At 42.1% G+C, this 19,349-nt stretch overlaps 1 protein-coding gene across 1 annotated transcript in view; it reads left to right on the top strand.

Annotated features, from left to right (window-relative positions):
• CUBN (cubilin) overlaps nt 1-19,349 on the top strand; it is a 277,528-nt gene that overhangs the window by 189,583 nt on the left and 68,596 nt on the right. Inside the window, exons 49-51 of the mRNA XM_056114630.1 lie at nt 1,963-2,134; nt 13,087-13,293; nt 17,308-17,457. Coding sequence (XP_055970605.1) covers nt 1,963-2,134; nt 13,087-13,293; nt 17,308-17,457 — 529 coding nt within the window. The remainder of the gene's footprint in view (nt 1-1,962; nt 2,135-13,086; nt 13,294-17,307; nt 17,458-19,349) is intronic.

Here is a 19,349-nt window from a genome sequence, read left to right as displayed (position 1 = left end):
TCCAAACATCAGGGTCCTAGGCAGGATATGTTTTTAGAGTAAATCATCATGGAATATGGAAAAAATTGGGAGAACAGAGCAAAGCCTACGAGCAACATATAGTTGAATGGAACAGACTCCAAAAAAAATGTCACCAAAATATTTAAGCAGATGAGCTGTCTGACTTAATTACTGGTCTCTGCCAGAGGTACTGAAGGCTGCCAAGCTCCAGTGCTTTGAAATATCCCCTCAGCTTTCTTAGCTTCCCTTAACAAAAGAAAACAAATGATTTCCATCAGTGAAAATGTGGAATGCCAAATTGAATATATTCTGGTTGATTGAAGATTAATAGTATATTTTCCCACCCAGCTGACCCTTACTTCCTCTATTTTTTTAAATCTCAATAACTAATCATTCCAATCCTCTGGTTGCTCAGGTCAGAAATTTCAACGTCTGTTTTTGGAGCCTTTTCCCTTACACCCTATATTATACCCAAAAAAAATCTCATGGTCTGCATCTTTACACGGAATAGAGAATATCTAGAAGCTAACTACTTTTCATCAAATCCACTATTGCCACCATCACCATTCAGAATTCTTCCAATACCTTCCAACTGGTCTTCCTACCTCCCTGTTTTCTTGCATTCTCAATATGGCAGCCAATGTTGTGGATTTAAACTAAATTAACCCATGTCTCTATAGCTGAAGAGTCTCTTCTCTAACTTAGAGGAAGACCACAGATCCTTGGAATGGCTCTGGTCCTTACTTAATCTCCTCTTCCCTTCTCCTATTGTGTGCTATCTCAACCCCTTCCTATTTTCCTTACAAAGATCAGCCCTCCTGGCTTCTTTTCAGACCACTGCATAGGCTATGACCCTTAGAGTCTTGTCCTCCTGCATCCTTTGCTGCCTCTGTTTGGTTTCAGTCATATAAAGTTCCAACACCCATCCCTTCACCAGTTCATATTTCCCACCACCATTGTCCTCAGTTTCCCTCCCCCTCATCCACCTCTGTGGCAGACACTTTTCTTTTCTGTCTCTGTCTCTCCTCTCTCTCAATCTTTTCTTCTCTATCTCTCTCTCTCTCTTTTTCACACACACATTTTGGGCATTATAGTTTGCAATACAGATACAAAAGATGAAAGGTTATCATGAAACTAATATCCAAGGACAGGAAAAACAGGGGCCAGGAGTACTGGTCAATGGTTGGAAGCTACCACAAGTGTGTGGGGCAAAGGGGAGTTACAATAGAGAAGGAACCAGTGGAAGAATAATAGCTGGAAATGATCACTCTGGACAAGAACTGAGTGTTGAAAGTAGGTAAAGAAATACACAAGATAGATTCTTTTTAATTTCTTTTAAAAGCATTTCAAAATAACTTAGCTAATGCTTCAACTCACTGGACTGAGTTCTAAGCCTTTATTAGTGCTCTCAGAAGTCCTGAAGTGTTGTTAAGAACCATGGCCCATCCTCGACCTCCGTGACCTGGGAGGTAATCACGGGACCATGCCTACTTTACATTTAGAGTGCTGTTGCCTGTGGCTCCTGGCAGCAGCATTTCATTTGTCACCACCTGGCAGGAGGACAGGACAGCAATACTTGAGTTTGAGTAGAATGACCCTGAGGCCACAAAATATGCTTGGGGTGACCCTGTGACCTCAGCTCAATATGTTAAGTTGGGTTGAGGGTTTCCATGGAAAGAAGCGTGTCTGCTCCGAGAAGAGCGTCTCCCAGAAGCCATTCAGAATGTGGCCTGTGACTCATCAGTTTCCCATCCTAGGCTTCTGGGGAAGCTGGAAGTGGGCGGGGTGGGGGGCAGTAGCAGCTGTGGGATGAGAGAGTGTGGAGGGGGCTGGAGGTGGATGTTTTCTGTTTGTCAGCTTCAAGGTAGATTTCTAGCAGGGCTGAGGGGCTTCTGCTGTTGTTCAATAGGTCACATAAGTTTGGGAACTTTTGATCTAAAGGTTCAACTCTCTTGCCCACAGGTGTTCAATGGCCTTCGGAAAACCTCCCCACAGCTGGTAGAACTGTGTAGTAGCGTGAATGCAAGCAGTGAGATCAGAGCTTCAGGAAACACAATGAAAGTCGTTTTTTTCACGGATGGGTCCAGACCCTACGGAGGCTTCATTGCCTCCTACACATCCAGCGAAGATGCGGGTAAGGTGGGATGAGGTGTTAACATGCCCAGCTGGAGCAGATGCCCTCTGCGGTCCCTGTGGAGGAGCGGACAGAAAACTCAAGCCAGACAACCCATGCTCAGGGCTGGGAAAGAGAACTGAGTCAGAAGCTAGAAGCCGTTCTGCCTCAGCCTCACAACTTCCTCTTGGTTGCTGCTCCTGCTGGCTTTGATCAAACAGTTGGATTCAGCTGTTCATTTTTGCACATTTTCCCCCCCTTTCCAAACCTATGCAGATGTCTTCCCCCATTTGCATCCATGAGCCAGAACTTCCCCATTTTCTTTTCTTTTCTTTTCTTTTCTTTTCTTTTCTTTTCTTTACTTTACTTTTTTTCTTTTTTGGGTCACACCTGGCAATGTACAAGGGTTACTCCTGGCTTTGCACTCAGGAATTACTTCTGGTGGTGCTCGGGGTACCATATGGGATGCTGGAAATCGAACACAGGTTGGCCACGTGCAAGGCAAACGCCCTACCCTCTGTGCTATTGCTCCAGCCCCACTTCCCCCATTTTCATGACTTCATCTATCTTCAATCTCTTTGAGGGTAGCAGAATCTTATACCTCCTTATAACTGAATAATTATAATTATAAGATTAAGCATTTAGTTCATAATTATCCTTCTTAATGCTGCCGTATTGGTAGCTCTTTCAGGGTCAGGGGAATGAGACCCATTGTAATTACTGGTTTTGGCATATTGAATACACCACGGATAGCTTGTCAGGCTCTGCTGTGTGGGCAGGATACTCTCAGTAGCTTGCCATGTTCTCCAAGAGGGATAGAGGCTTTTAGGGCGCCTCTAATCATCCTTGAAGGTGTTCCCATGGTTCAAACTGTATTTTAACCCTATCAAATATGGTGCTGCAAACCTGCAAGATGGTTATTAAGTGTCTTATGATGTGTTGCACGGCAACAAAGCAGTCCAGAAAGCATCCTGGAGCATGGCGGCGGCTGGGTAGTGGACGTAGTGGAGGTAGTGGAGGTCGGTGTGGTATTTATCTGGTACCGGTAGGGTGGGTCTTATGTGTGGAATCCCTGGGTCGTGGTTGGTGGAAGCAGACAGGGCAGGGTAGGGTGGGGCTCCTCATTTTAATCCCTTGGTCACCTGAGGTTGGTGAGAGGAGGCAGAGAATCTCTGTTCCGTCCTGGAGCATGGCGGCGGATGGGCAGTGGAGGTAGGGGATATATCACATCTTCCAGAAGGGCAAACTCAAACTCAATTTTATTCATGACTTCTACTCACATCTCTTCAATAGCCACATTCACCTGCCCACATTCCAAATTCCACAGGATGACTATGTCGTTCCCAACGTTCTTCCTTCCAAAATCCAACATGCCATTTCGTCAGTAAAGAAGCAAACAGCACCAGGCCCAGACAAGGTCAAACCCAAACACCTGAAGAGTCTGCCATCAGCACTCATCAATACACTGGCTCATCTCTTCATACTTTACCTGTCTGAATGCAAGGTTCTGTCCCAGTGGAAAACCAGCAGGACTGTACTACTATACAAGAAGGGAGACATCCACGACATTGGCAGCTATAGCCCGATCTGCCTATTGTCTGTCATCTACAAGTTGTTCATTCAAGATCCTGAATAGGATTGGCAGAACTCTAGATGAAGGACAACCATGCGAACAAGCTGGGTTCCACAAAGGATTCAGCATGATTGACCATATCCACACGATAACCAAGCTCATTGAGGTTTCTTGGGAGTTCAAGATGCCGCTCTGTCTAACGTTCATTGATTTAAAGAAGGTCTTTGATTCTGTTGAGATGGAAGCAGTCATCAAAGCGCTAGCCAAACAGGACATTCAAACTCAATACATCAGGATCCTCTGTGAGCTGTATTATGGATTCACTACCAGGATCTCACCATTCTACAGGGAAGTGATCATTGACATCAAGAGAGAAATTTGGCAGGGCGATACCATTTCACCAAAACTCTTCAGTGCCACCCCCGAGAATGTCATGCGATAACTGAAATGGGAAGGAATGGGAGTGAAGATAGATGGTCAGCAACTACACACCACTGCTTTGCCAATGACATTGTTCTAATAACATCAAACATTAGCCAAGCAGCACAAATGCTGGCCGATTTTGACCGTGAGTGTGGAAAGGTCGGCTGAACCTCACAAAGACAATGTATATGAGAAACAGTTTTGTTCCTGATGTTCCATTCGCTCTCAACAGAATGACCATCTCCAAATGCAACAGTTATGTGTACCTAGATCAAGAAGTCAACATGACGAAAGACATAGCACCTGAGTTGCGCAGGAGGAAGAGAGCAGCTTGGAACACCTTCAAGAGTGTTGAAGAAATAGCTAAGAGGATGAAGAATCTCCGGCTCCAGGCACATCTCTTCGATTCCACTGTTCTTCCTGCATTAACATATGCCTCAGAGACCTTGGCCCTACAAAAAAGAGATGAGAACGCTATTTGGGTCTCGCAAAGAGGACTTGAAAGAGCTATGCTTGGAGTAACCCACTTCACTCAAATAAGAGAAATAATGCAGAGTTCTGATCTCCATAGACAATCAAGAATCAGGGATACTGTCTCTTTTGCCAAGTCATCGAAAATCAGATGGGCTGGACACGTAATGAGATTTGGAGACCACCACTGGACTAGAGCCATTACCAACTTAGTTCCACAGGATGTCAAAAGACTGTGTGGCCGCCCACCTACAAGATGGTCAGATTTCTTCATCAAGACCCTGAACAATCAGTTTGAGGCTGTTCGTGTTCCTAGAATGAGCAGGTGCCATTGGATTACACTAGCACGCGACAGGGATGAATGGAGACGTTACTGGTGCCTGCAAGAGTAAATCAATGAGTAACGGGATGTCAAGTGATCAAGTGATCATTATAATTATATTATTATACTCTTATGATCTTATGCTTAGAGAATAATTGCAAGATATATTGAGTTCTTTAAAAACTCTCTTGGGGTTAACCTTCCAAGTGGCACTCAGGCAATCTGAGGCACCCCTGGAGATTCTCAGTCTTCTGGGCCTAGGTTCAGTGCATAGGCATGAAAATGCAATGTTGGTGAGGTCCTGTAGTTCTCGAGCGTTCCTGAGGATCCTCCAGAGTACCACTCAGTGATGCTCAAGGTATCGTATGGTAACTGGGATCGAAATCTGTTTAGGTACCTGCTAAGCATGATCCCTAACCACTATACACCTTGTTGGCCCCAGATTTTTTTTTCACAGTCACCTATTCAGTGTAAATGATTGAGGGGCCACATGTGATGTAGTGTACTTCTATTTTAAGCAAAATGCTGTCACTGTTACTGTCCTTTCATTGTTCATCTATTTGCTCGAGTGGGCCTAGTAACATTGTGAGACTTGTTGTTACTGTGTATGTCATATCGAATATATCACAGGTAGCTTGCCAGGTTTTGCCATGCAGGCCAGATACTCTCAGTAGCTTGCCGAGCTCTCTGAGAGGGGCGAGAGAATCTAAGGCGGAGGAATCAAACTTGGGTCATGCCGTAGGCCTGGTTGGCTGCATGAAAGGCAAACGCCTTACCCGCTGTGCTCTTTTTGTTTTCTCTAACCATCCTACTTTCTGAATTAGTGCTACTACCTAAGAGATTTTAAATTGGGGAGGAGTAGAACTAAGTATTAAAAACAAAACAAACAAATAAAGAAAACACTATAAGTCAGCCCAGGCATATTGTTCTGTGACCCAGGGGCTACCTTGCTTGCCTCAGGGCCTGAGCTTCATCCCAGGGACAACCTCATGTCCCAAAATCTGACTTCGGCATGAGCAACTACCCTGTAACCCCAGCACTGGGTGTTACAGTGATCAGACGACCACCTCTGTTATCTCCATCACAGAAGGTGCATCCATTCTTTCATTAGGGCAAATGCACAAATATCTCAATGTTATGTTTCCTGTTTGATCCAATTAAATTCTTTTTTTAAAAAAATTTTTATTAGTGAAACACCATGAGGTACAATTGTAGACTTACAAATTTTTGTGCTTGGGTTTCAATTATAAAATGATCGAGTACCCATCTCTCCACCAGTGCCACCAGTGCCCATTTTCCACCACCACTGATTCCAGTATCCCTCCCACCCCCCCATGCCCTCATCCCACCCTGCCTCTGTGGCAGGGCATTCCCTTTTATTCTCGCTCTCCTTTTGGGTACTGTGGTTTGCAAAAGAGGCATTGAGTGGCAATATTGTTTGGTCTATCGTCTACTTTCAGCACGCATCTCCCATCCTGGAAGGATCCTCGGAACACCCTTTATTTGGTCCTCCCTTCTCTGTCAGAGCTGCCTTTTCCCCTAGCATGTGTGGCTCACCTCCAAGACATGGAGTGAACCTCATGGTACTTATCTCAGCTATTCTTGGATGTTAGTCTCCTATTTTGTTACCTTATGTTCTCCCCAGATGAATACAATCTTTCTATGTCTGTCCCTCTCTTTCTAAATCATCTCACTTAGCATGATACTTTCCATGTAGTACCACTTGTATGTAAACTTTATGATTTCATCTTTTCCTTTTTTTTAATTTTATTTTTTTATTATTAGTGAAACACCATGAGATAGAGTTGTAGATTTACAATTTTTTGTCTTGGGTTTCGATTATACAATGATCAAGTACCCATCCCTCCACCAGTGCCCATTTTCCACCACCATGGATAATATCCCTCCCACCCCCATCCCCCCCATCCCACCCTGCCTCTGTGGCAGGGCAATTCCTTGTGTTCTTTCTCTCCTTTTCGGTGTTGTGGTCTGGAAAAGAGGCATTGAATCGCAAACATGTTCAGTCCATAGTCTACTTTCAACATGCATCTCCCCTCCTGGGAGGATCCTCCAAACACCCTTTATTTGGTGCTCCCTTCTCTATCTGAGCTGCCCTTTCCCCTAGAATGCCCGGCTGGCCTCTAAGCTATGGAGTAATCCTCCTGGTGCTGATCTCCGCTATTCTTGGGTATTAATCTCATATTTTGTTACTTTATATCCCCCAGATGAATGCAATCTTTCTATGTCTATCCCTCTCTTTCTGACTCATTTCACTTAGCATGATACTTTCCATGTTGTACCACTTGTATGTAAATTTCATGACTTCATCTTTTCTAACAACTACATAGTACTCCATTGTGTAGATGTACCAAAGTTTCTTTAACCAGTCATCTGTTCTTGGGCAATCAGGTCTCTTCCAGTTTCTGGCTATTGTAAAGAGTGCTGCAATGAACAAACAAGTGCAGATGTCACTTCGACTATACATTTTTGCTTCTCTGGGATATATTCCCAGGAGTGGTATTGCTGGGTCAAATGGGAGCTCAATTTCTAATTTTTTGAGAATTGTCCATACTGTTTTCCAGAAGGGCTGAACCAGTCGACATTCCCACCAACAGTGAAGGAGTGTCCCTTTCTCGCCACATCTGTGCCAGCATCGGTTGCTTTTGTTCTTTTGAATGTGGGCCAGTCTCTGAGGTGTGAGATTTTATCTCATTGTGGTTTTGATCTGCATCTCCCTGATGATTAATGATATAGAACATTTTCTCATGTGCTTTTTTGCCATTCGGATTTCTTCTTTGAGAAAGTTTCTGTTCATTTCATTGCCCCATTTTTGGATGGGGTTGGATGTTTTCTTCTTGTGGGGTTCAACCGGTATTTTGTATATCCTTGATATCAATCCCTTGTCAGATGTGTATTCGGCGAACATCCTTTCCCATTCTGTAGACTGTCTTTGTATTTTGGTCATTGTTTCTTTGGAGGTGCAGAAGTTTCTTGGTTTATGATAGTCCCATTTATCTATCTCTGTTTTCAGTTGCTCGGCCAGTGGCGTGGCATCTTTGAAGATACCATTAGCTTCAATGTCATGGAGGGTTTTGCCAACTTTGTCCTCAATGTACCTTATGATTTCTGGTCTGATGTTGAGGTCTTTAATTCATTATGATCTTACTTTTGTACATGGTGTTAGGCAGAGTTCTGAGCCCACTTTTTTGCATGTAGCCGTCCAGTTCTGCCAGCAAAATTTGTGAAAGAGGCTTTTCTTACTCCACTTCACATTACTTGCACCTTTATCAAAGATTAGATGATCATATGATTGAGGGGAGATGTCAGTGTATTCAACCGTGTTCCACTGGTCTGCAGTTCTGCCTTTGTTCCAGTACCATGTTGTTTTAATTATTACTGCTTTGTAGTAGAGTTTGAAGTTAGGGAGATTGATTCCTCCCATTTTCTTTTTCCCAAGAATTGCTTTAGCTATTCGTGGGGGCTTATTGTTCCATATAAATTTCAGGAGTGTTTGCTCCATTTCTTTGAAGAATGTCATGGGTATCCTTAGAGGGATCGCATTGAATTTATACAATGCTTTCAGTAGTATTGCCATGTTGACAATGTTAAGTCTCCCGACCCATAAGCAGGGGATATCTTTCCATTTCCTCGTGTCCTCTTTTATTTCCTGAAGTAGCGCTTTGTAGTATTCTTTGTACAGGTCCTTTACTTTCTTAGATAAGCTGATTCCTAGGTACTTGATTTTCTGGGGCACAATTGTGAACGGGATTGTTTTTTTCATGTAGCTTTCTTCTCTCTCACTGTTTGCATATAGGAAAGCCATGGACTTTTGCGTATAGATTTTATAGCCTGCAACTTTACTATATGAGTCTATTGTTTCTAGGAGTTTTTTGGTGGAAGGTATTGGGTTCTCTAAGTATAGTATCATATCATCTGCAAATAGTGAGAACTTGATTTCTTCCTTTCCTACATGAAAGCCCTTAATATCTTTTTCTTGCCTAATCGCTATTGCAAGTAATTGCAGGACTATATTGAACAGCAGTGGAGAGAGTGGGTATCCTTGTCTCGTCCCTGATCTTAGAGGGAAGGCTCTCAGTTTTTCCCCATTGAGGATGATGCTTGCTGTAGGCTTGTGGTAGATGGCTTTAACTATGTTGAGGAAAGTTCCCTCTATACCCATTTTGGCTAGGGTTTTCATCATAAAGGGGTGCTGGATCTTGTCAAATGCTTTCTCTGCATCTATTGATATGATATATGCTTTTTATCTTTTATTTTGTTGATATGATGGATTATATTGATTGATTTCCGAACGTTAAATCATCTTTGCATTCCAGGGATGATTCCTACTTGGTCATGGTGTATGATCTTTTTGATGAGTAGTTGGATTCTATTTGCTAGTAGTTTGGTGAGGATCTTTGCATCTGTGTTCATCAGGGATATCGGCCTGTAATTCTCTTTCTTTGTAGTATCTCTGTCTGCTTTTGGTATCAGTGTGATATTTGCTTCGGAGAAACTGTTCGGAAGTGTTTTTGATATTTCAATTTCGTGGAAAAGCTTAAAGAGGATTGGGAGTAAGTCCTCTTTAAAGATTTGGAAGAATTCACGAGTGAATCCATCCGGGCCAGGACTTTTGTGCTTGGGGAGACTTTTTATTACCATTTCAATTTCCTTGATGGGGAGGGGTCTGTTCAGGTATTCCAGGTCTTCTTGGTTTAGCCTTGGAAGTCTGTAGGAGTCTAGAAATTTATCCATTTCCTCGAGGTTTTGATGTTCCGTGGCATAAAGCTTCTCAAAGTACTCCCTGAGGATCCTTTGAATTTCTGTAGTTTCTGTTGTAACGACCCCCTTTTCATTTCTGATTCGGTTTATTTGGGTTTTTTCTCTCCCTTTCTTTGTGAGTTTTGCTAGAGGCTTATCGATCTTGTAAATTTTCTCGAAGAACCAGCTCTTGGTTTCATTGATCTTTCGGATTGTTTTTGGGTTTCTATCTCATTAATCACTGCTCTCAGTTTTATTATTTCCTTTCTCCTGTTCGGGTTGTGCTCCTTTTTTTGGTCCTTCTCCAAGCTCTTAAGCTGGGGTAAAGGTAAAGCTGTGAGGTTAGGTTATTTATGTGTGCTCGCTCCTCCTTCCTGAGGAATGCTTGTAGAGCTATAAACTTTCCTCTTAACACAGCTTTTGCTGTGTCCCATAAGTTTTGGTAACTCATATTCTCATTTTCATTCGTTTCTAGGAATCTTTTGATTTCCTCTTTGGTTTCCTGTCTAAGCCACTCATTGTTCAATAGCGCACTGTTTAATTTCCAGGTGTTTGATTTAGTTTTCTGTTTTGTGTGTGATTTACTTCTAATTTAAGTGCATTATGGTCTGAGAAGATTGTTGATACAATCTCTATCTTCTTAATTTTATGGAGGCATGTTTTGTGGCTCATGTACACTTGAGAAGAATGTGTATTCAGCTTTTTGAGGAAGAAGTTTCCTGTATATATCTACTAAGTCCCTTTCTTCCATTGTTTCCCTCAGATGAAGTATGTCCTTGCTAAGCTTGAGTCTGGTTGATCTATCAAGAGGTGACAAAGCGGTATTGAAGTCTCCCACTAGTATTGTGTTGCTATTGATGTGTTTTTCCAAATCTATGAGTAGTTGTTTTAAGTACTGTGCTGGTCTCTCCTTAGGTGCATATACATTTATTATTGTAAGTTCTTCCTGTTGTACAGATCCTTGATCAATAAGAAATGGCCTTCACTGTCTCTTATGACCTTCTTCACTCTGAAATCGATGTGGTCTGATATTAGGATGGCTACCCCAGCTTTCTTATGGGAGCTGTTTGCCTGTAAGATTGTTTTCCAGTCTTTGACTCTGAGTCTGTATTTGCTTTGACTATTGAGTTGTGTTTCTTGTAGGCAGCAGAATGTTGAGTTCAATTTTCTAATCCATCCTGCCACTCTATGTCTTTTAATTGGTGCGTTTAGCCCATTGACATTGAGAGAGATTATTGTTATGGGATTTTGTCCCATTGTTCTGTTGAAATTTGGTGTATTTGAGGGGCCTGTCTTGCCTTAAAGTAGCCCATTTAGTTGTTCTTGTAACCATAGTTTTGAGTCTATGAAGTTCCTGAGCTCTTGTTTGTTTGTGAAACTGTGTGTTGTTCCTTCTATTATGAATGAGAGTCTCGCTGGGTAAAGTATTTTTGGAGAGGCATTTATTTCATTGAGTTTTTTCACTATGTCCCACCACTGTTTTCGGGCCATGAGGGTTTCATCAGAAAAATCAGCTGTGAATTTTAAGGATGCTCCTTTGTAAGAGATTTCTTTCTTCGATCTTGTTGCTTTCAGAATTTTGTCTCTGTCTAAGGTTTTGGTCATTTTGATCAGGATGTGTCGTGGGGTATTTTTATTCGGATTTCTTCTAGCTGGTACACTTTGGGCCTCCTGAATATGGTCACAAATTTTCTTCAGCTCTGGAAACGTTGTAGCAATGATGTCTTTGACTGTTTCTTCTTCATCAAGGTTTTCTTTCTGTCCCTCTGGGATTCCAATAATTCTTATGTTACCCCTCTTGGCTTCATCATGATCTTCTCTTGCCGTCTGTTTCTGAATTGTGAATCTCTTTTCCATTTTCTGCTCTTTTCTGGAGAGTCTCTGAACTTCATCTTCGAGCTCACTGATTCTGTTCTCAGCAGCTGTTACTCTGCTTCTGAGGCCTTCCACTGAGTTTTTCAATTCGCCTACGAGATTTTTCAGGTCTGACATTTCCTATTGCATTTTCCTCATTTCTGCCTTCAAATCCTCTTGTCTTCTATTGGCATTGCTTTCCATTGTTTCTTTTAGTTCCCTAAGCATCCTAAGTAGCTCCCTTCTGAATTCTTTGTCAGAGAGGTTGTCTAACACTACAGTACTGTTGATGTAATCTGGGCTAGACTCTTCAATAAGAAAGTTTGGTGGGCTTTTGCGTTGCTTTACCATTGTGACAAGTGTGGTTTAGTCCTTCACGTTCACTATTACTATTCTGCTTGATATGCAGTGTGAGTTAAGTTAGGCTTATGAGTTATTGGCTACTGTGTTTCTCGTGGCTGAGCTAAACTAGAGAAGTTTCCATCTAAGAAGGTAGTTTATGGTTCCTATGGCAAATGTAGTGGGAGAATATTTCGCGGCTGCGTTAGCGGCCACAGCTCCGGAAAGAGTCCCTGGCGCTGGGCGAGGAGTTGGGAACATCTCCTGGTTGGAATGAGGAGACGTTCAGCTTTGTTGCCGAGAGCTGGGCCTCCATTCCTGTCCCGCGCAGATCAGGGGAGAAAACCGGCTTTCTAGGAGATGGAGCTAGCTGCGCATGCCCAGAGAGAGTCCCAGGCCCTGGGGGCGGGCTGTACCTGGTTGGAATAGGAGACATTCAGCTTTGTTGCCCAGAGCTGGGCCTCCATTCTTGTCCCTGACTTCATCTTTTCTAACAGCGACATAGTACTCCATTGTGTAGATGTACCAAAGTTTCTTTAACCAGTCATCTGTTCTTGGGTACTCAGTTTTTTTCCCAGATTCTGGCTATTGTAAAGAATGAACAAACAAGTGCAGATGTTACTATGTCTATACTTTTTTGCTCTCTGGGATATATTCCCAATTAAATTCTTAAAGTACATGGAGAGTTGCTGATCAAGTTCCCCATAATAGGCTGCAGAGGTAGTAATGCAGGAGGGAGTTTGCCTTACATCGACCAACCCTGCTTCCATTTACAGCACCCCATACTGCCCCCTAAGCCCTATCAAGTGTGATTCTTTAGCCCAGAGCCAGGAAAAAAAGCCCTGAGCTCAGCTGGGTGTGGCTTTGCAAATAAAAGAAGTTGAAGAATATCCTCATTATATTTAGATATTCTCTAAATTAAATATTAATGAAAATATGCCTACATTAGGAGATGTTAATGTCTGCTCAAATCTCACTGCCTAATTTTCTCTACAGGGAAATCCAGAAATTATATATACTTTTTCAACACCTTTCCTTAAAAAAATAAATGGAAACTTCCTCCATAGCTTACATTCCTAGGGCAGTCCTCCACCTACCACCTTGATGTTATCTCAATAAATCAATGGGACAAAAACATTCCTGCTGGTTTTCTGATAACTGTTCCAAAACTGCTTGTGTTTGGGGCAATGGCACGAATCTTACTAATTTGTTTGTGGCCTTTTGTTTTCTCAGTGTGTGGCGGGACTCTTATGAATTCCCTGGGAGGAAATTTTACCTCTCCTGGCTACAATGGAGTGAGTAATTACTCCAGAAACCTAAACTGTGAGTGGACGCTCAGCAATCCCAATCCAGGAAACTCATCCATTTACATCTACTTTGAGACTTTTTACCTGGAGAGCCATCAAGACTGTCACTTTGATTTCCTCGAATTCCGAGTGGGTGAGTTCAATCAAGAAACACTCTCACATTTACCTACCTTAGTCCACGTATGCAGAGTCCACCAGCAATGAAGGATGCTGAATGTCTGTGATATTCGCATAGAGGATCCTAAAGAGCCTTACTCACACAGAGCCATAATTTCGTGTGAGCACAGCTGAGAGTAACATACCCTGATTATGGTGAGTGAGATGAATCGCTGTTTGCAGAGAGATGCTATGTCTCAGTGCGTGTGGGTCATTTTTTATTTTAATTTTATTTTTATAAAGTTGTGCACAATAATTCATTGCATTTAATACTCAAACACCAATCCCACCACCACTGCACCTTCCCACCACCACAAGAGAAGAGTGTGTGAAGATGGTTGTATTTCATCCTGGAGCCATTAAGCCTTTGTATAAGAGATTACAAACATGTATGTTAAACCCAAACGAATGTATGCTGCTCTTGGGGTAGAGTATGAGAGGCCGCACACTCTAGGAATTCTCAAATTTAGAATATAATTATAGAGCAGATACACTCATGGGTGAGGCCAATGTTGCTGTCTTCCGGGAGTTTTATTTCAGAGTCTCCGGATCTTGGCTGTTGATGAGATTATATGGCACCAGAGCAGTTTGTGGGTGTGACTGCCAAGCTACTGGTAAACAAGGGAGATGGGGGAAGGAGGCCCAGTCCCCTCCAAGTGAGTTTGGAGATCTAAGTCAGAGGTCCGACATACCTGGGTTTCTCTGCAGGTTCCGTCATAGGTGAGGCTTGTGGCAGTTGGGTTCCGGAGGTTTTCAGCTGCTGGGGTTCTGCTGCGGCTGGGAGGGAAACTCAACCCACCCTCCTCTGAGTTGCCCTGGTGAAGCAGAGGGTGTGCATCTTAGCCGTGAAGGGATTCCTGCTTGTCTCTGCACCCTGCATGAGTTCAGTTGGCCTCTTGAAGTACTATCTGTTGACTCCTGACTTCTCTTACTTATGCTGGAATATACCACGACTAGAATATCTTGCTGGTTTTCTGAATCTTCAAGATTCACAAAGAGGCTGTGGAAATCTCTTTAGGTCTGAGAAGTCTAGACAAAGAGTTATCGTATACTTGAGGAAGCAGCAGGTGGGAGCTGCTTGAAGAATTATCTCAAAACCATCCCTTTCGTCTTTGGGGTCAGCAGAAATGGACTGAAGTAAACTTGGTAAATAATAATTTTTAAGAATTAAAAAATAATGCAGGGGCCAGAGTCATAGTACAGTGTGTAGGTGATATCCAGCATCACTGTACAGGACAGTGGATATGTAGATATCCAGCATATCTACAGTGGGTAGGTGATATATGGTCCCCTGAGCACCACCAGGAGTAATTTCTAAGTGTTGAACAAGGAGTAAGCCCTGAGCATTGCCGGGTGTGACCCCAAAAGCCTAATAATAATAATAATAATAATAATAATAATACAGTTTATTGTGGAAAATCAATCTATTTTAGTTATCTCATATAGTGAAGGCATCAACTGTTCAGCCAGTTTCTTCCACCATCATAGCAACACCCTTTTAAAAATTGTCTAAACTTTTTAAATTAGACAATTAAAAATTGTCTAAAAATTTAAAATTGTCTAAAAGCAGAACAATAAGAGTAGAGAATATTCTTACCATCATCTCTGATGTCTGAGACTCAAGTCCTGTGTCTTCACAAAATATGAACCAAAGGAGGCCAAAAGCAGCAGAAAGGAACAGAATCAGTAGGCCGTGTTCTGGGGTAGCCATAGAAACTAGACACAAACTTGGAGAAGCTGGAGGACAGAACTTTCAAGAAGGAAAATCTGCTCTAGTCTATGATCACAGATAAGCAGGCTTAGTAGGAGAATGATGTCGGCTGCTGAGGCCTGGTAGCCCAGAAGACTTAGGCAGAGAACTACAGTTGTAGCTGGAGAATGTTCTCCATGTGATTCAGATCATCTTTCACTGCCTCCACTTAGTTCAAAACCACTGGTTTAACCAAGTACAACCCTTATGGGTAAAATTGTAATCAGTTAAATGGAATCTATTTCCTCATTTTATTTTTGTATTAAAATTTTTTTAATTGGATCACTGTGAGATACACAGTTACAACGCTTTCATGATTAGGTTTCAACCATACAATGTTCCTACACCCATCCCTCCACATTTTCCACCACCAATGTCCCCAGTATCCCTCCCGCCACCCCCAACCCACTTCACCCTCACCCCCTCCTGCCTCTATGGCACTTCTTACTCTTTCTTCTTACTTCTTCTTGCTCTTTCTTTTTCTTCTTCTTACTCTTATTCTTAGTACTTCTTACTCTTTCTACTTTGGTCTTTTATCCACTTTCAATACCATTATCCCAGTATCCCTCTTGCCACCCCAACCTCACCCCCTATCCCAGAGAGGCACTTTTGTACTTACTTTCTCTCTACTTTGGGGCATTATGGTTTGCAATACAGATACTGAGAGACCATTGTGTTTGGTCCTTTACCCACTTTCAGCACACATCTCCCATCTAGAGCAATCCCTCCATCATTGTCATAGTGGTCCCTTCTGTATCCCAAATGCCTTCTCCCCCAGCCCTTGAGGCAGGCTTCCAACTATGGACCTTGTTTCTACTGCCCATTGGTGTAAGTCTCAAACTATGTTATTTTATATCCCACAATTGAATGCAGTCATTCTATGTTTGTCCCTCTCCTTCTGACTCATATTTCCTCGTTTTAAAGTTAAAGAACTATATTGACTCAACTCATGAGATCAGTTATCAATAAATAGAGGGCAAATACTATGCATTCAGTTAGCACTCTTGAAGCTGAACCAAATGACTGAGAAAAGTATCTTCAGAAAACTACTCTGATCTAGGGCTGGGGATGTGACTCAAGTTGTAGAGCACATGCGTAGCATGTGTGATGCTGTGAGTTCATTCCCAACAATGCACAACCCCCATCAATCCCCCTCATCTCCATGGAGCATCAGCACTTTTGTTCTGAGTACCAGACTGAGTGCTGAGTCAGGCCTGTACTGCTGAGCAGAGTCTCTCCAGACATCTCCTCTCCATTAAAAAAAAAATTAAGCAAAACTCAACCCCAAATCTGATTGTTTTTGACCTGATGACAAGACTATCTTGTCCATTTGGTTGATGATTACAAACAATGAAAAAAATCTTTTAAGTGTTAATCATTAAACTTTTCACTTTTATGTTGATAAATTTTGTGAGTATTGGTATTTATTACTCTATGAAAGAGTGCACCCAAACATTTAAAAAATTGTTTGTATCTTTGTTGAAATATGCCAAAATAACTATGGAAATACAAAGTGTCACCAAAAAAAGGGGCCCAACCTTTATAAAGCAAAGTTTTGGGATCAAGAACAGAGGAGAAGATTTCATGAAGCAGTTGCTCCTAAATCAGAGTTTAACTGTATCTCAGTAAACAGCTGGAAAGTCCCCATTCCTACTGAATTTGTTAACTGTATTGTTGCAGAATAACTGGGCCTATTATTTTTTAATTTAATTTTTATAGAGTAGTTCACAATATTTGATTACATTTAATATTCGAACACCAATCCCACCACCCTTACACCTTCCCACCACCATATTTTGGATGTTTCTATCTTGAATATACCACTGAAAATACTCCATATAACTTTCTTTAGAGGAGAGTGTACAAAGATTGTTGTACTTCACCCAGGAGCCATTAAGCAATATATATGTAAAAATATATTTCCCTCTAAGATTGGTTGCCTTCTACTTTAAACCCCATCAAATGTACTGCGCTACTCTTAAAGTATGAATGGTGTGAGGTATGAGATGTCCAGGACTAGATTATCTCACGGGTGAGGTTCGGCCCAGGTGTGTGGAGAGCAGCCATGAGCGTGGCAGAGGTTCAGTTCTGGATGTTTCTGGCTTTCGCGGCCGCGTCCCTTGGGGTGGGGTGGGACCTCACCTGCCCCACCCTAGGATGCTCCCAATGAAACAGCCTGGCACAGGGTTCAGTGGCATGGCTATGGAGAGTCATTTTATGTGGGCATATTATTTTGTTCAGGTAATGCTGATGGGCCTCTGATATGGAAATTTTGTGGACCATCAAAACCAGCAATCCCATTGGTGATCCCCTACCCACAGATCTGGATACACTTTGTCACCAACGAGCAAGAGGAATATATTGGATTCCATGCAGGGTATTTATTCACAGGTAAGATTTGATGTATCGTATGTTCAAACTCTATCAATAAAATAATTTCCACAAAGATCTCACTACTTATAAAGGTTTATTTCTAGGTAGCTATTTGTCTTGTTGCTAAGGTCAAAGAGACACCCTAAATTACATTTTGTAATTGATGGTTGAGGACATCTATGATGTATTATACATTGACCTTTAGCCTACAGAACTTGCTATGCTTTTTACTTACCTTTGCTTTTTTTATGTAATCAAGCATATTTTCTGTTAATGGGCTGGAGCAATAGCACAGCGGTAAGGCATTTGCCTTACAAGCGGCCAACATGGCCGACCCGAGTTCGATTCTTCCACCCCTCTCGGAGAGCCCGGCAAGCTACCGAGAGTATCTCACCTGCATGGTAGAGCTTGGCAAGCTACCCATGATGTATTCGATATGCCAAACACAGTAACAACAAGTCTCATGATGGAGACGTTACTGGACCCGCTCAAGCAAATCGATGAACAACGGGAGGACTGTGACCGTGACCGATTTTTTAAATCTATTTTTCCTTATTTCACTAATGAAGACAATCTTCAAAGCATTGAATGGGAAGGCTTTGGCATCTTGGTTTTTTTGTTTGTTTGTTTTGTTTTGTTTTTGTTTGGGAACTGCACCCAGCAGTACCCAAGGATCACTCCTGGCAATGCTCAGGGGATCATATGTGGATTGAATCCAGGTAGACCACATGCAAGGCAAGCACACTACCCACTGTACTATTGCTCAGGCCCAACAACTTATTTCTTATGTGAATGTCTGTGACCCTTCATTGATTGTATATTTTGTTTACTCCTAAGTTTTCAATAAACACCTTTCATCAGACCAAAGACAATATGTTCTTTTGTGGGTAGGGCATTTGCCTTGCAGATGGCCACCAGAGTTCAATCCCTGGCATACATATGCCCGAGTACTGCCAGAAGTGATTCCTGACTGCAGAGTGAGAAGTAAGCTCTGAGCACCGCTGGATATGGCCCAAAAACCAAAGAAAGATCCCGTGAAATAACTTACTTGTGTTTCTGATTTTCTTTTTTGGGTTTTGTTGTTGTTGTTGTAAACAGATAAAAATTTCACCAAATGACTTTCAGTTTCTATAAAGCAGATGCTATTTTTCTTCTCCTTGAACATGTTAATGTGATAAATTAAGGGATCTTTCTCATTTTAAACAATTCTCTCATTTCTAGGATAAAACCTGCTTGGTAATGATTTGGTTTTAAACACACTACATTCCTGGATGACTTTTATGTTAGGTTTCCCTGTGTGAAATCTAATTGGTAGCTGAAAATTCAGCCCAAGGACAGAATGAAGTACAACAGATCTGGCTTTGCCTTGCACATGACCCACCCAGGTTCAATCCCTGACACCCATTATGGTCCTCCGAGCCTTTCCCAGAGTTATTTCTGAGAACAGAGTAACCCCTGAGCATCACTGAGTGTGACCCCAAAATCAACGACAGAAAGAAAATTCAGTCCAAGACAAACAACACTACTCCTTGTTGTTTCACCTAGCTGTCAGACTATTTTTCTAGTTCTTTTACACTAACATGGCAGCCCAGTTCATATCCAGAGTCATTGACAAGTCTCAATTCCAGCTCTTCTGTCCCAGAGTCTAAGGTCATGGAGCTCTTCTTCTGGTCATCAAACCCTCAGGCCCTAACTCTGAGCCTCCCAGAATGACACAGTATCAGTCTGGGATTAACCCTGGCCAAGGATTACATTTATTGTTTATAGAATTTAGAAATTTCTTTTTTTTTTTGCTTTGACTATGAATTAAAATAGGTCTTGGTTATAGTTTTTCTTCTAACCAAATGGTTAGTTGGAGGAAGGAATGAGATTATCTGGCTCATTCACGCATCTCCCCAGCTGATTTATCT

This window comes from Sorex fumeus, unplaced genomic scaffold (assembly GCF_029834395.1).
Source record: "Sorex fumeus unplaced genomic scaffold, SorFum_2.1 ptg000026l, whole genome shotgun sequence".
NCBI lineage: Eukaryota > Metazoa > Chordata > Mammalia > Eulipotyphla > Soricidae > Sorex > Sorex fumeus.
Note: the sequence above shows the minus strand (reverse complement) of the source record. Positions and strands in the feature narration are given on the sequence as shown.